Source organism: Sitophilus oryzae, unplaced genomic scaffold, assembly GCF_002938485.1.
Source record: "Sitophilus oryzae breed Bouriz unplaced genomic scaffold, Soryzae_2.0 scaffold_227_pilon_pilon, whole genome shotgun sequence".
Taxonomy (NCBI): domain Eukaryota; kingdom Metazoa; phylum Arthropoda; class Insecta; order Coleoptera; family Curculionidae; genus Sitophilus; species Sitophilus oryzae.
The window spans coordinates 2,235,122-2,253,290 of NW_022146782.1; the positions used below are offsets into that span (position 1 = coordinate 2,235,122).

The window sequence follows — 18,169 nt, forward strand, 5'->3', positions numbered from 1 at the left end:
ATAACTTGTTTAATTTCAATAGAACGCCCTGTATATTTTAGGAGAATCAGATGCACTATTTAATTGTCTATCAAATTGTATTACGCCACTTTTTACCTATCCCTTCAAGTTTTCGTATAAGATGCATTTTCTTATAATTTAGACCTCATTTATCAATATACCCATGGAATATTGACATTTTAGATTGTTTTTAAAGCAACAAAGGTACAAAATGTACAGACTAGTAATATTATTGTTTTTAGCAAAATGATAATATTACTAGCCCATTTGTATGCAAAAAGAAAACTATTTAAATCTTTATAAAAGAGTATACCATTAATTAAATATACCACCATTATTTCCGCCCAAATACTAATTAATTACATACTTAATTATGTTCGTTAATAAATTATTCTAAATAAATGTGGATTTGAATCAGAAATCAATATAATAATAAGTTATGAAAATGAATGTCTCTGTTGTTATAAATAAGCATTTGTCAAAAAATGAAATATCATTTTTAAACTTTTACCACACTGTCTAATACACATACAAAATTCAGTTTTTTAGTATTTGGAGTAATTATTATTAATCAACGCAAACAGTCAATTAATGTAGTTTGAATACTGGAATCATATTAATTGGTCCTCTTTAACAAATATTTAAACAGTTTCTTTTTAATTTTTAATGAAATAAACAAAGTATATCGACAATATTAATATCTGTACTCTTTAAAAATTTGGTACATCTTTAAAAATAATCTGATAAATGAGTTTTAAATTACAAGAAAATGCATTTTCTACGGAAACTTGAAGAGATAGGTAAAAAATGGTATAATACAATTTGACAGACAATTAAATTGTGCATCTGATTCTTATAAAATATACAGGGTGTTCCATTTAAATTAAACAAGTTATTGCCGTTTAAAGATATTAATTATTTAAAATAAAATTTTGGACACTCTGTATAAGGTAGTATAATTTTTATTATTGCAGCACAATAACTGATCGATAAATAAACTTCAGTAAATATTTAGTATTAATAACTTTGATACCCTTATTTCGATTTTTTCCAAATAATTTCTGAAGTTACGTCAATATTTGGATGAAAATTGGTGTCTGGGAGATTTTTGACATGAGAAATTTGATTTTGATGTCAATATGACTCTTACTTGTAGAGGGCGCAACCTACATATTTTTTAACTGATTTGAAGAATAATAACTTTTCGTCCGTACCTGTATAAAACTATGGAGTAAAAAATATACATTTACGACGTTTTTTACGTAAAAAGGGTCTCTTGGTAAAAATCGCTACCAGTAGACCACCCTGTACACTAAAAGATACAGCATACCGACTTAGCTCAAAACATCTACACTTTGGTACAAACCCACGATAACCAAGATATATAAACTAGGCATGGACAGAGAGATTCTAGGTTGCTATTTATTTATTTGGGCATATTTTAAACTGACCTGATTAACTAAAAGTTAAAATTGTTTTTGATTGTTGTTGGTTGTGAAAAACCATAAACGTAAGTTGTAAAATAACTCGTTACAAAAAATTATTAACCTGTTCATCTTTCTATGAAATTGCGATGCTGCAACACGAAGTTCCGGTCTAGAACAAACCTAACGGAACTATAGGTGGGCCAAGTCTGATATTTATCTATATTTTTCGTTTTTATTTTAATAATAAAAGCAATCTGTCTTAAGAAAAATAATTTTTGTATCTTAAAACAGAGCTGCAACATGTCAGCTTTAAAAAGACTGAAGTCTTAAGCAGTAGCGGCTCGTGAACAGTGCTTTCCATAAAATCAATAAAATGAAAAATATACGAAATAATATAAATGTACTGATTTCTTTCGAAAATCGACAACTATGAAACTATGAACTCTTCCTGGACACAAACGGTACATTGTGAAACAGGAAATTGTAGAGAGAAACAATCCCTATAACATATGATACAACATTTTAATGAACAGTGCTTTCCATAAAAACAATAAAATGAAAAATATACGAAATAATATAAAGGCACTGATTTCTTTCGAAAATCGACAGCTATGAAACTATGAACTCTTCCTGGACACAAACGGTGAATTGTGAAATAGGAAATTGTAGAGAGAAACATGCTCTATAACATAAGATTCAACATTTTAATGAACAGTGCTTTCCATAAAATCAATAAAATTAAAAATATACGAAATAATATACATGTGCTTATTTCTTACATTGTGAAACAGGAAATTGTAGAGAGAAACAAGCCCTATAACATAGCATACAACATTTTAATGAACAGTGCTTTCCATAAAATCATTAAAATTAAAAATATACGAAATAATATAAATGTACTGAATCAATTTTATATATTCTGCTGCTTGGCTGTCGCCTAACAATTAAAGAAATGCTGCTGTAAAAATTTATCAAAAAAATATATAAAAATCTTTTCTAAAAAGACTTAAATCTTTTACTATTTGGGAATAAAGATTTAAATCACAAATCGGTTTCAAAAAGACTTCAATTTTAAATCTTAAGTCAGCTTTCGAAAAATGACTTAAAATCAAATGATTTAAGTCATTAAATAAGTCTGCATTTTTTTATTTTTATTGTTGTTTTCTATTATGTTTATTAAGTCATCTATGTTTGCCTATTTCTATGAGATTTGTGCCCGTGAACGTTGAACACTTGATAAAAGAAATGGTTTGGTCTTGAAAATAACTGTGTTAATGGGTATGGATATTCCTAGAAGAAGTTAACATACAAAAAGACAGAACCGCAAATAACTTAAGTGCATTATACATACTGTATAATACGCTACTTACTTACAGTATTTTTTTCACAAAGATATATTGAATTTCTTTAAAATTCATGAATAAATTTATGAACCAACCGACAAAAGCCGGCCTCTTAGTTATTTCCTTTTAATAAAACATTTTTTCAACTGTTTGCATTTCATTTACCTCATATTTTGAATCTTGATTGACGTCGTCCCGTTGCCAATTCTTCTTTGTTCCTCGTGCATCTTCACGATATTTTTTCTTTTGACCACATCACTGTTCTGTACTTGAAGCGATTTACCACTAAACATTCGAGATTTTTTATGTTGACGCGTTCTATCGTTTGCTTTGACTTTTTTACCCATTCTCAAGGAAAGCATTATCCTGATCCTGACATGTCTGATGATGTACTTTTCTGTTTTTAGCTTGTTTTTGAAGGAATTTTCTTTTTTGTAGAGGAAAACATCTTGGTTTTTGTGCAGATAATTCTCGGAAGTTCTCAAAATGAAGCCTTCATTAGTGTTGTGTCTTAAATCGATGGATTGGGATAGCACATTTGACTCTCTACAAGAGTTTTAGATTTTTTAGTTATGGGTACAAGAATATTTTTAACTTTCTTAAGGTAAGATTTAGTATTTTTTCTAACTCGCCCTGTATTCAGTTAATAAACATATATTTCATATCAATTAAACTTTTAGCTACGTAATCGAAGGCGCGATTTTTAAATTCATTGTTGCCAACCAAGGACATATTCGGCGTCGCGCTGACTAACGGGAATTTAAATTTCGCGCTGGGGATTCAGGTGGTAGCTCTGCTGTAAAAAGTGTCAAGTTGCCGCATTTATTTTTTTATTTCGTGACATTGTCTTTCGTTTTGACACTTCAGTTTTTTATTACGAGTTTTTGGTTTAAATAAATATAGTGTTGTGATACTTTAAGCTTATTTTTTTACTAGCAGACCTTGCAGTAGAACATTCTTCTTTTTAGAACCTCTTGCTAGTGTACAAGATAGCTTAATAGCTGTAAAAAACTCATCGCAACTTTATTAGAATATTTTGAACAGAAAAGCGATAGGAATGGCCCTTTATGTCCCTTAAATGCTGTTTAAGAAGGTTAGTTTTTTTGACAGGCCCGTTCCTGTGGTATCTGGCGCCTACATGCAGCATTATTTGGTGCGCCCTTTTTATATTTAAATCAATTATATATTTTAATCTTAATCTCAAAAATTTAAAGAATTTATATTCTGCGACAAACGAGCAATATGTAATTGGAAATGTAAAAAAAAACATTCTAATTAAAGTATAAAGACATTTATTAAATAAAGAAAACAAACAAAACCACAAACATATTTAGTAACAAAAATAGTACCCTAAAGAAAAAAAACTGACCCATTTTATATGAAATACATAAAAACAATAAACTAAAAATCGGAAATAATATGCATGTACTGATTTCTTTCGAAAATCGACAACTATGAAACTATGAATCCTTCCCGGACACAAACGGTACATTGTGAGACAGGAAATTGTAGAGAGAAAGAATATAACATAATCAATAAATTGAAAAATATACGAAATAATATACATGCACTGATTTCTGTCGAAAATCGACAACTATGAAACTATGAACCCTTCCCCGACACAAACGGTATATTGTGAGACAGAAAATTGTAGAGAGAAACAAGCCCCAAGGATAGAACATTTTAATGAACAGTGAACTTTCCATAAAATCAATAAAATGAAAAATATACGAAATAATATACATGTACTGATTTCTTTCGAAAATCAACAATTATGAAACTATGATCCCGTCCCCGACACAAACGGTACATTGTGAGACAGGAAATTGTAGAGAGAAACAAGCCCTATAACATAGGATACAACATTTTAATGAACAGTGCTTTCCATAAAATCAATAAAATGAAAAATATACGAAATTATATACATGTACTGATTTCTTTCGAAAATCTACAATTATGAAACTATGATCCCGTCCCCGACACAAACGGTACATTGTGAGACAGGAAATTGTAGAGCGAAACAAGCCCTATAACATAGGATAGGACATTTTAATGAACAGTGAACTTTCCATAAAATCAATAAAATGAAAAATATACGAAATAATATACATGTACTGATTTCTTTCGAAAATCGACTACTATGAAACTATGAACCCTTCCCGGACACAAATGGTACATTGTGAGACAGGAAATTGTAGAGAGAAACAAGCCCTATAACATAGGATACAACATTTTAATGAACAGTTCTTTCCATAAAATCAATAAAATGAAAAATATACGAAATAATATACATGTACTGATTTCTTTCGAAAATCGACAACTATGAAACTATAAACCCTTCCTGGACACAAACGGTACTTTGTTAGACAGGAAGTTGTAGAGAGAAACAAGCCCTATAACATAGGATACAACATTTTAATGAACGGTGCTTTCCATAAAAACAATAAAATGAAAAATATACGAAATAATATACATGTACTGATTTCTTTCGAAAATCGACAACTATGAAACTATGATCCCTTCTCCGACACAAACGGTATATTGTGAGACAAGAAGTAGAGAGAAACAAGCCCTATAACATAGGATAGAACATTTTAATGAACAGTGCTTTCCATAAAATCAATAAAATGAAAAATAATTAGATGAGAACAATGTGTTGCCGACAGATTGCCCTAGTGTTGCCGACAGATTGTTTATTCGGTGCGGCCAACGCTAAAAAGACGCTAAGCAAACTTTATCCTATGATGTATGTTTAAGTATTTGTTTATTAACAAGAAAGCGTATTGGTTTTTTGTTACAAAGTACTGATTGACACTTCGATTTTGCGCCCCCAAAATGTTGCGCCTACGTGCGTGCACGCACTGCACGCTCGCCAGGAACGGCCCTGTTTTTTGATGTAAATAATAACTGTTTATATATTTATAATTAATTTATTTTTGCTTCCTAAAATATTTTGATTAAAAGAAAATATATAAAAATGGGCAACGCTGTGCCGGACAAGCTTAATCACGTGACTAAAAGTTAATTTGGTATGAACTGTATATTCATTAGATGGTTTTTTAAATTTAAATTTAACTCTATTTTTTAATAAAACATTATACCGTATGATCGAATAAAAACGGCGTCAGCGATGGCTATGAAATGAAGATCGCTGTCATTTTAAATGTAAAATTATATGGGAAATGTCATCGATCGTCATTTCCAATTTCCAAGCCAACTGGAGGCCGTTTTTTTTTCGATCATGCGGTAGAAAAGGCTTTATAGAAAATAACTGTAATCATTTTATTGGTAATAATTTTTGAAGCATAATTTTAAAGCCCTCTTTGACGCCCTAAAAATACCGTATGATCGAATAAAAATAGAGTGAGTCACCCTGAATTTATTTACCTCAAGCGCACAATACAGGGCAATTAAAAATTAAAAATTGTTTGTTAATTGACTCATAAATATTACTCAAATAAAACATTACGCTGAAAAAATTGAGTGACAAGAAAATAACTTAATCCACAGATTTATAACTTACTGCATATCACTTCCTGGGCATAAAACACTTTCTTTTCCACAATGCATACTATAAAAATCTCGGTATTTAAATTCCGGATTGGAGGGAACATATAATGGATTATAATAAATATAACTCAACGAATTAAAGTTGCTTTCGTCCGAACATTCCAAGATCGCGTCTTCGTGGATGTTAGATTTCGAATTCAGCGTATTATACAACGCTAAATTTTGTCCAAGAGATGTTTTTGATTTTATTGGACGCATATTGTCAAAATTACTCGGTGTATCTGGTTGGTAAAGCTGGTTTTCAGTAAATTTACCTTTGATATTACCAATCTTTGATTTACTGGTACTCCAACTCTTCATATGCCTCCAAATGTCTTTTACAAAACTGGATTCTTCTGTATTAATATCAAGAAGCCTTTCTTTATACACTTCAGGCAACTGCAAGTCTGTATATTTTTTTGCCGTGTAGTTTTTGGTATCAAAACGAAAATTCTTCCGATAATTTTCTGATATCTCCTCAAAAATCAAAGCTATATCTTCCTGGCGCTGTTCTGCAGTATGCAGACTTAGATCATCATGGATCTCTATGGTTTCCAAGTTCTCTTCATCATTAACCTCACATATTTCTATTATATCATCAGAATTATCTGGGATCTGTATTTTTGGAGGACCCTCCAAGTTGCTTATGACAGATATGAGGTCTTCAACGTTTGAAATTGATGAACTATCACTACCTGAGTCTTTAAAATCACTGTTTTCCTTGTTTATGTCCATTTCTTTGTTAAGTACTTTCGTTTTATTGTGTACCCAGCCTTTAGATATAGTCCATTCTTTTAACCAAGCAGGTTTTGACAGTTCTCGTTTTGAATTTTTCTTTTTTGGTGCTTTCGTGTTTTCTAAATGTTTTTTCACTGGCGTTTTCGCAATTTTTGGCGCGTTTGAAGCATTAGATCGTCTCGGGTTCCAGGATCTTTTTTTCACAATAACACACAAACATAAACAGCGAAAGAGGTCGTATAAAAATGACATTTTTTAAAGCATTTTTCAATTTCATTGCTTATTTTAAACAAAAATTCAGTGCCGACTGTCTGTATTGTTTTCCCGTGGTGTTGTAGCACGTAAAAAAGAGAATACTGGCAGATAAAAATATGTTAAAACGGAAGTTCTTCGGCGATGGGTTCACCCTTTTTTATTCATAAACCTTCGATCAGTCATGTGTGTAGTCGATGCGTTATACACTGCCCAACATATATTTTTATTTATTTAAATGATTGAAATGTATAGGTACCGGGTGTTGCATCGTCGAGCGGGAGATAGGAAATCCCATGTAAATTTTAATGGGGTCAATTATTGGCTTCCCTAATTATTTTAGAGAATAATTCTATTTAGGTTTATTGAAGAGCACTAAAACCTACATTCAAAAGAATAACTTTAGATATTTTTGATTAGGCCGTTTACGAGTTATCGCCGATTTCTTTTCAAATATTTCTCCTTTCTTATGGCCCTGTATTTACTTATGAGCACCAGTCAAGGTAAAAGATAAGATTGAAGTCCTGAAGATGCAAATAAATTTTGCGAAACGTCGACAAATTTAAAGCAAAGGACTTCTGTTGATTTCTTTCGATCCTAATCCAATTTATAAAAAAAGAATACATTAAATAATATTTATGTCGTTTCAAAATTCGAAACGCTGTGATGTGATCTATTCCTATTTCATCCTCAAGTTTCCTTGTGCTGATCTTTCCATCGTTCTTTTCCACGCACAATAAAACTTCCAAGTCGGTATCATTTCTTGCATCTTCTGTTTGTTCCTGCCTTGCTTCACATCTGCAGTTATTTATTAGGGTACCTTTGGTCTCAAATCTCTGGATATCCTTTGCGATTGTAGATTTTCCAGGTATCGGTCTATTCGGGTACAGAGCAGCAAACATGTCCGACACCTTTTGATAATTATTTCCTTGATAATACCATTTAATCATCAATACTTTTTCTTCGGTAGTGTAATTCATAGCTAATATTTTCGATGTAGGTATGAGTTTTTAATAATAATAATAAAGCACGAAATAGATAAATTTCTGAAATGACAACTTCATTTGACAGTTATCTTTTACCTTGACTTGTGCTCATAAGTAAATACAGGGCCATAAGAAAGGAGAAATATTTAAAAACAATATAATATTTAAAAACAGAAATTTATTCTTTTGAATGTGGGTTTTAGTGCTCTTCAATAAACCTAAATAGAATTATTCTCTAAAATAATTAGGGAAGCCAATAATTGACCCCATTAAAATTTACATGGGATTTCCCATGTCCCGCTCGACGATGCAACACCCGGTATACATATTGGTTTGTTTTGTCCTAGGATATACAAGCAAACTATAATGAAACCGTTCCGTTTTTTACAAAAAACACTTGGTGAAGGATTACTCAAGTCAATAATTACTAAAAAAATTCACATCAACTATACTGTTGGCTAGTGTAGGTAGATTTGGAATAACAAAAATAACATTGTACATTTCACATGTGACTAATTCGTTTTTAAACCAAGGCTATTGTGATGAGCAGAAATCGTTGAACCCTTAATTAGATCAACAAATTGACATTTTATAATACAGAAATATGTCTGGTTATTAATTAATTAAAATGTGCACACGCCGTCTATTACAATGCCCTGTTACTAGACCCACTACAGCTTTGATTAATGAGGTTAATCATAGCGACCTTAAAGATCTACTGCCCCCCTCAAAATATCTACTTTTTTATTTTTATTTTGAGAATTTTTAGTTATTTTTTATGCAAGACGATAAAATGGTATTTTACTATAGACGATAAAATGGTATTTTATCGTCGACCGAAAAGATTAATTATCGCGAGTGAATTAATTTCGGGAGTCGATTATGCAATTTTATCGTCGTGTATAAAACAATATTTTTTCCATGGCGAGTTACGTTTTAAAAAATATTCAGAAATTATTATTTCAAGGAATTTATTACTAGTAGAAAAAATATTGTGCTGGGTTGGCGTTGGTTTCTATGTAATTTGACAAATAAATAAAGCTCTCTCTTTAGTTGTCAGTTTTGAGTCAATATCATAGACTAATTTCACGTACTAGAGATAGATTGGACCTATGGATTGGACACTGATATAAAAGAAATAAATCCGTCATTTAGAGCCACCTGGTGATCCGGAAGAAACTAATGGAGAGTTTTGGCACAACATGATTTTAGCATTCCGTTATTTATTAACGCTAACTAAAACGGTAACGTTATTCAAGCGCAAAATTCCTTTTTGTAAAATATAAAATAATAAATATGGACTTGTTTACTATATTTTGTTTTATTAGATCATTAGAAGGGTAACATATTCAAAACTAAAAATAAAATTATGAAATTAACAACAACAATAGAGCAGCATATAGCGCCTATTTTTTGATTTACAAATAAATTACAATATAGTAAAAATGTTATAGACTACTAATTAACTGTTACTAAAAATATAATATTATGTACTTACTTATTTATGATTAAACATTTTTCTTTTATTTCGTTCATAAATGTATTATAAATCCAAGATGTCTAAAATGTCTTTAATAAAAAAAGTTTTGTATCTAACAAGAAAATGATGATCGACTGTAAATAACAAAATGCACAAACTAATAAAAACACAAATCACCGAACTTTCCGGAAAATCAAGAACATCTAAATTAATAATTATTTAAATATGATTTAAAAATAATTTGACGGATCACCAACATTTTGACAACTAGACCAAAACTAGACCATAGATGTTTGTAAATCTAGAGGCTGTCATGTCATCTTCATATATAAATTAGAAACCTGTACTTTAATGTGTTTTGCGCCGTCTGGCGATGCGGAAGAAACTAAATTTGTAGTTCCATGAAATTACCATTGAGTGTCTAGGGCGTGGTCAATATTTTTTAATTCTCTTTCATGTCGATTGCTGATTGAATTGGAGCCAGAAATGGCTCAAAACGAAATAAGTAAATTACCAACAGATATTCAGGCTGAGGCGAGAAACACCATATCCAAACTACTTCCATTTAAATCCCTAATAATAATTTCCTACAATACATCCTATAATACCATTGATTTTTTTTATATACTTTATATCTGCACTTAACAAAATTTAATCTATCCTTGCGGTTAAACTAGGTACTATTTTATCTACTAATTTTGATAGATATAAGGCAATTTTAACAGTTGCTCTGGAAAAATACAAATTATACTTCCTAACACTTTTAAAAACACTGAAATACTGAGAATAATTAAATATTACATTTTTCGTATACTCCGTGTATTTGTATATACTAGTTGTTTACGATATTCTCCGTTGGTGGCAGCACCAACGGAAAATGCACCAAGCCTATATTAGAGGATATATCCCTCTTTATCTATTGCCTTAAATTAACGTAACATGGTTAACGTTAATGGCAAAATTTTACAAATAGAATGGTAGTCCTGATAGCATGTTTTATTCATATAATTTATGTGAAGACATTAATGGCTTCGTCCATTCTCTGATATTTAACATATTTTTTTCTAAGTCATTTACAATTTAAACGAAGTATTCGGTACAATGGCGACATCTTTATCGCAGCTTAAAAAACCTTAGGCATACCTAATAAAAAGTTAGCTTAGAATAAAATTACAAACATTTCACAAAAGTTCCATGAATACTTCAATGGAAAAACGGAACATTCGCTGTGCCGGCTGTCTTTTACATATGTCTTCATTAATACTCGAGGCAGTACCACCTATTTGCGGATTTCATACGATCGAAAGAATGACATAAAAATGGTACCGGCCATTTGCCGTTAGAATTGGCGATAGGATCGATGAGAATGCACCTGAAAACAACGAAAGGATTCGTTAGTACCCGATCGGTACTGCTAACAGGCCGATAAAATTTAATAGAGTCGTTTTTTTTTTCATTTTGCCTTTTTCGAATATTAATTGTGATAGCTGTGATTAAATGTGATAAGCTGTTGATTCTACCTTTTAACTGAACTTTGAATCATCAAAAAATATTGAATTTTAGCCGAGTTAAAAAATAAACAATTTTTTCTATCAATTAATGATACGCTTATGAAATCTCTGGAGCCGTCAAGACTCTGAGAGAAAATTCAGGGATTCACTGAATTTATTTATTTTAGTTTTTAAGTTATTTTTCAATGGTTTCATTATTTATTTTTACTGAATAAACATTTTAAATTACAACCAATGCACAGCATAACTTGTATTCTAGCTTCTTTACCGATGATGATTAGTGAAGTCTTTAGTATAACGGGGGCCACGGGCCTGAGACAGCGAAGGGGCCCCTCGGATCTTGGAGGACTTTTACGCGGTATTTCCCTGGAACGGTAGCGAAAGTAGGTAACGCGGCTCATATGTGGAACCGGTATTTTCATCACTTTGTCATCATAGGTTGCCATTAAATACATGCGGACATTCCGCATGTATTTAACATGACAACAGCAAGACAACAGAAATGGACGCGAAACAACATAACGCAAAGACAACAGAAATGGACGCGATTAGAAGAGCAATGAGAATTTCACGGAGGAATAAGATCAGAAATGAAGACATTAGACAACAGATGGGAATAGAGGGAATAATAGTAAATGATATAGAACAAAAACAATTAATATGGTACGGCCACGTTCAGAAAATGCACAATGAAAGAATTCCAAAACAAGTCATTCATTGGATACCACCTGGTTAACGAAAGAGAGGACGTCCCAAGAAAACATGGATGGAAGGAATAAGAAGGTCGATGAGCGAGAAAAATCTGACCGAAGATCAATGGGAAAATCGCACAGGGTGGAAGTTAGGCATCGGACAACGTCGTAGGACGTTCTGACCCGAATTTATATATATATACAGAGTGTCCCAAGCTGAGCGTGCATTAGGAGTTTTTAGAGAACCAGAATATCTAGATCGAAGGTTTTTTGCACATTATTGTTTTACAACAAGATCTATCGATTAAAAATATTTTCAACATATCGGCACTTCCGGAAATACCGGAATTTGACAGCAACTTTCTTATTTTAAATGGGTGCCCACCTATTTTTATTACATACTTAAGTTCTCTGTAAAATTCTATGAATATTGATGTTAAACATTCTATATCTAACATTAACCATTTTTAAGAAAAAAAATATTTAAAATTTTTGGACGAAAAAAACTACCTGTCAAAAAAATTTGTATTCTCTGTAAAATTCATAAAATTTTACAGAGAATTTAAGTATGTAATAAAAAATGCGGTCACCCGTTTGAAATAAGAAAGTTGCTGTCAACTTCCGGGACTTCCGAAAGTGCCGCCATATTGAAAATATTTTTAATCGATAGATCTCGTTGTGAAACAATGATATGCACAAAATCTCGGATCTAGATATTGTAGTTCTCTAGAAACTTCTAATGCAGGCTCAGCCTGGGACACCCTGTATAAATACTTGAATTTTGTCAACCATTATACATAAGTCATTCAATTTTTACAAAATGTGCATCATTATCTGATCAGACCGGGGGCCACATTTAGCTTCGCCGCCCCGGGCCCCCGACAGGCTTAATTCGCCACTGGGCAGAAGATACATCCGAAGATTAAACCAAAGAAATGTTTCACTTTCGCGTTCTAGCGTGGCGTTTATAATTCGGAGCAGATTTAACTGGAAAAAAGGCGTCAACTCGCCACCGGCACACCGGTTTCAATTTCTATTGGAAAATGTCTCAGCTCGTCAATAAATAAAGTAAATAAAATATTAAATAATTAGACGAGGCGACATGGTCGCGACTTTCTTCGATAGATTTCACCGTAAAGTAGGTTCGAAGCTGGGCTCCGAGATCACCGGACTTAGTTGACTGACATATCTGCGCGTTATAGCTCGTGAGCCAGCTGACTGGACCGATTCGGACTTATTTGGACGTAATAGGAAAGCAAACGATTTCAACGATTTTTATGATATATTTTCATCGACACTTGATTATACGGGGGCTAGTTAAATGTTTAAAGTTCTTTTTTTAGAAGTAATAAATATCTACCAGAAACAAATCAAACTTACAACTAGGTACAAAACGTAAAATAACAAGTCTTCAGTGGAAACGCCCCAACCTGCACTCGAATAAACAGCCTAAATGGCCGGTTATGTTATGAAGCGCTATTATCCGCCAAGGCAGCCTTTAATTGCGTTTAACCGCTAAAGAAATTGTATTTTATTGAAATAACCCGTTATGAAACAAGAATACTCGACGCCACATTCATCGCCATTAAGCAATCTCCATCATAACTCTCCAAAACTCGAACGTTAATTTTTTTTTCGTATGCATAATTATCTAATTGTGGTTATTAATGCCTAATAAACTATAAGTAAATATACATGTATTACAGGAATATACAGGGTGGTCCGAACTATATTCCCGGAACTTCGGCAGCATATTCTGCAGATAAAAATAAATAAAAAAGTTCGTATAAATGTAGGTATGTCCTAAAATGCTTAGTTTCGGAGATACAGGGAATACAGGGTGTAGAAGTTTCATTTTTATTTTGATTTTTTCCAAATAATTTCTGAAGTAGGTAACGTCAATATCTGGATAAAAATTGGTGTCTGGGAGTTTTTTGACATGAGAAATTTGATTTTGATGTTAATATGACTTCTACTTATAGATGGCGTCACCTACATATTTTTTAACTGGTTTGGAGAGTAATAACTTTTCGTCCGTATCTGTATAAAACTACTGAGTAAAAAATATACATTTGTGATATCTTTTACGTAAAAAATGTCTCTTGGTAAAAATCCCTACGATGGTGCTCGTGATATTTGGAATCGAAATTATCAATATACATATGTTGTCTAAATAATTAATAAATAATAATATGTTGACTAAATAGTTATTAGACTAAAATCATAAATTTCATCAGAAACTGTTTTATTATCATTTTTTCGCATCATTTCCCAAATTTATTATTTCAGTCAAATAATTATCTCTACTCAAAGTGTTTTTTTTTGTCAATAGTGACATATGTATTGACTATTTACATTCTAAATATCTTGAGAACTGTTGATCTGTAGCAATCTGTAGTCATTTTTACCAAGAGACATTTTTACGTAGAAAATTACGGAAATGTATATTTTTTCACTCAGTAGTTTTATTCAGGTACGGACGAAAAGTTCAAGAGGATTAAAAGTTAAAACACATATAAGTGGCACCCCCTAAAAATAGGAGCCATATTATTGACATCAATATCAAATTTCTTATGTTAAAAAATTCCCAGACACCAATTTTCATCCAAATATTGGTTACTTCAGAAATTATTTGGAAGACATCGAAATAAAAATGATATTTCTACACCCTGTATCTCCGAAACTAAGCATTTTAGGACATACATTTATACGAACTTTTTTACTTATTTTTATCTGCAGAATATGCTGCCGAAGTTTCGGTAATAGAGTTGGGACCACCCTGTATACAGGGTGTTTAGCAAGTAATGATATAAAAGTTGATTATCTGTCCTTTTTTAATTTTTTTATAATTAGTGTTAATTTTGACGAGTTTTATGCCAATCTTTAGTAAATGACGTCTAGAGACTGATCTCGCCAAAATTATTATCGATAGTCACTCCCCAACTATTTTTGACGCCGTTTAATACAAACGTTTTATAAATAATTTTTGTATCAAAAAGCATTACAGCAAATTAAGTGAAACATTTCAACTATCCACAACTAACTTGATTATGCATCATAAATTAAAACGATTATATCTGTTCTTAATTAAGAGTTTTTTTTACAGGAACCTAAAGAAACTATCGATTATCTAGCTAACAATTATGCAGTACAATTAGCTAATTTGGCATTGAAATATTTGCATCCTGATTGAGGTCTTATATGCAACCAACGTAAGAGGAGTTCTTAGTTCTTACAATTTATTTCAGAAAAATATCTAATTATTTTTCATATCTATTACTTTAAATTCTTGTAACAATTATTCAGGTTGCATATACTGTGATCTGAATTAATTAATATTATGACTAGGATATAACTATAATTGGCGTTATAGTATTAACGTTAATGAGAAAAACAAGATCAAGAATTATTGTTACGCATTCAAGTATTTACTATTTGCATTTGAATGGATTTTATTGATGTAAGTAGTATGTAACTTTATGATAATTACATCCATATAAAATAAGTATTTTTTTTGGACATTTATTAATTGTTGTCTATGGGATAATTTCTTTTGCCTTATGGTGTTAAGGTAAATGTATCTAATATCCATAAAACTACATACGAATGTAATAAATTTCAATTAATCTTTTTTGAATAATACAGTAATTTGAAAAAAGTTCTTTATGGTTATTTTATGCGGCCTTACCACAGATATATTATAAATATTTTCTTATATAAAATTACATGCAGTTTCAAGTTAATTATAATGGAATTACTAGTTATTATATTACAGTTTATGTGAGATTTCAAATCATTAACATATTGGTAACATTATTTGTTGGGACTGTATACATTGTCGCTCACATAGCCTACCCACCAAATTTGGTCGCGATCGGACGACATCAACTTTTGACGTTTCTTACGTCAAAACTAATTGTCACAGTGACGCGGGTCATACACGGTCAAATTGTCCTTGGTCCAATCTATCGACATCAATGACTAAAGAATACAAGAACATATAACACCCGAGACCAAATTGTTACCATGGCACCAAACAGTGCCGTGGCTATACAGGGTGGCGCACCTCATTCGCCTCTGTTGATGGAAAATGGACGGAAAGATGTAGAAACAAAATATTTTATGGGTATATGTGGGAAGGCAATGTGCACAATTTAAAATTATTTTGAAATATACAGGGTGTCTCAGAACTAAGATCCATACCAAAGTTATATTTTTTTCTTATGGAACATTTCTTGGGTCCAAAAAAAGGAATTAATTCTTGACTGATACATGCTTACGTATTAGGCAAACGGATTTAAATATAAATAAGGAAGGAAGAGTAAATATTTTTAATTTTTTAAAAAAATCATGGCAATGAGTTCTGTTGTTTAGTCCCAGTGAATATCGAACAGCCCTCTTCTGAAGCTTGAAAATGCGGTCAAATTGAGTCGCACAACACGTACCCCAGAATGGAAGGGCATATCTGAGGTGCGACTCAAAAAGTGCATAATAAACAGTTCTAGCCACTGACAAGTTAAGCTCCTTAGAAACAGATCTTAATGCAAAACAGGCAGAGCTCAATTTTTTAAGTTTTCGATAAAGCTCGATATGCATGTCCCATTTTAGGGAACTGTCTACAACAAGCCCTAAGAATTTTACAGATTTTACGACGTTAATGGTGGTGTTGTTAAGTACAAAAGGCTGATACCTTTGCGTTCATAAGTACCTTAAGTATCGACTCTTTAAATCGTCTGACAACACTTTTTTTTTTTTCTTATTGTTGTAAAAAACAAAAATCCAATTATTTATTCATAATAACATAAAATACTTTATTGTTAGAAAGCGTAGTAACAATTATAAAATCGCCGGATTGCGAACAATAGTTTGCATATTTATTAATTTCGCTCCAGTATCTATTTAATTAAACAATTGCTAATTATTAGAAATCTAGAATGCTGGTTGTAAATGAAACCCGTACACGTGTTGTACAAATTGAATATTATTTATAATTTATTAGTGATGATAAATTATAACTTTTTCTTTGTTATTTAAAAAGAATATATTTATTCTTTATAAATTTAGTGTTATAGTAACCACTGGAACACCTATAATCTGATTAATGTTCTTATTTCAAATTCAGATTGAGTATTTCAAAGAAATATGTTTTTTAATTATATTAAGTTTCAGATTCTCCTTTCCGATCATTTTTTATAAATTATAATTTTTATAAACGTAGAAATAAAGATGCTGTATGTGATAATCTGACGGTGTAGCAACCCACAAAATTTAAGAGTCAGTGCTTTCACTTTATCTATTTTGGTTTAAAGACATTTCTTTGACCTTCCTAGGTATATCTGCATGTGACACAGACAAGATTAAAGTCTATTTCGTAACCTTCACAGTTACGACACTATGTTCATCCTTTCGATTACTTATTTACATTCATTTCCGGTATATGGTTAATGGACGGTTCATGAATATTAACGAGAAAGATTCAAAAATTAAAATCTCAACCGTTGATAATTAGATTTTTAATTTTTTACTTCATCATTTTCATCATTTCTATCAGGCGAATATAGCCAAACATTAAAACTGTCTTAAGTATGAACTACAAGACTGGAAACATCAAAACAAGAAAAAGAGTGTCTCTACCATTAAAATATCGAAAAAATTCACGGAACTCCGCCATCTTTTATAATTGACGGCTCAAGTCACGTCACTGCAAATCAGTAACATAGAATTATGATGTGATATTGAAATATATTTGATATCAATTGAACTTTTAGTTACGTAATAGAGGGCGCGATTTTTAAATTCATTGTTGCCAACTAGTGATGTGTCGGTATTTGAGTAACGCGATTTTGGAGCGGTATTTTTTTGTAACGTCGTGTCGCGCTCCACAACGAATCAGGAACCTGTTACTGAAAAACGATTATCATAATGACGACAACATTATAAATTATTTATAATCGCACTTGAAGTTAGCTCGAACCGTAGTAACATAGCGACGTGTTTAGCTCCAGCCGTCGCGATTTCGTCGGTCGCTAACAGTAGTATCTGGAACTGGTATGCCCGTAGCGCCGCGCGATCTCGATCAGGACGTGTTCGCTCCAGCCATCGCGCTCCTAGAGGTGTAGTTCCCTGTCGCCAACAGAAGTAACTGCTGAAACTGGGCATCGACGCTCGACCTCGGCGGCGACCTACTTCGC

The 18,169-nt window shown here is 31.8% G+C and overlaps 2 protein-coding genes across 2 annotated transcripts in view; one reads left to right on the top strand and one right to left on the bottom strand.

The window, feature by feature from the left end:
• The window catches only part of LOC115884263, a 113,600-nt gene extending 106,261 nt beyond the window's left edge, over window positions 1-7,339 (bottom strand). Inside the window, exons 1-2 of the mRNA XM_030902776.1 lie at window positions 6,294-7,339; window positions 2,936-3,316 (exon numbers count right to left, since the gene is read on the bottom strand). Of these exons, the coding sequence (XP_030758636.1) occupies window positions 2,936-3,316; window positions 6,294-7,309 (1,397 nt within the window). The 5' untranslated portion in view covers window positions 7,310-7,339. The remainder of the gene's footprint in view (window positions 1-2,935; window positions 3,317-6,293) is intronic.
• LOC115884262 overlaps window positions 1-18,169 on the top strand; it is a 62,771-nt gene that overhangs the window by 12,842 nt on the left and 31,760 nt on the right. The window lies entirely within an intron of this gene.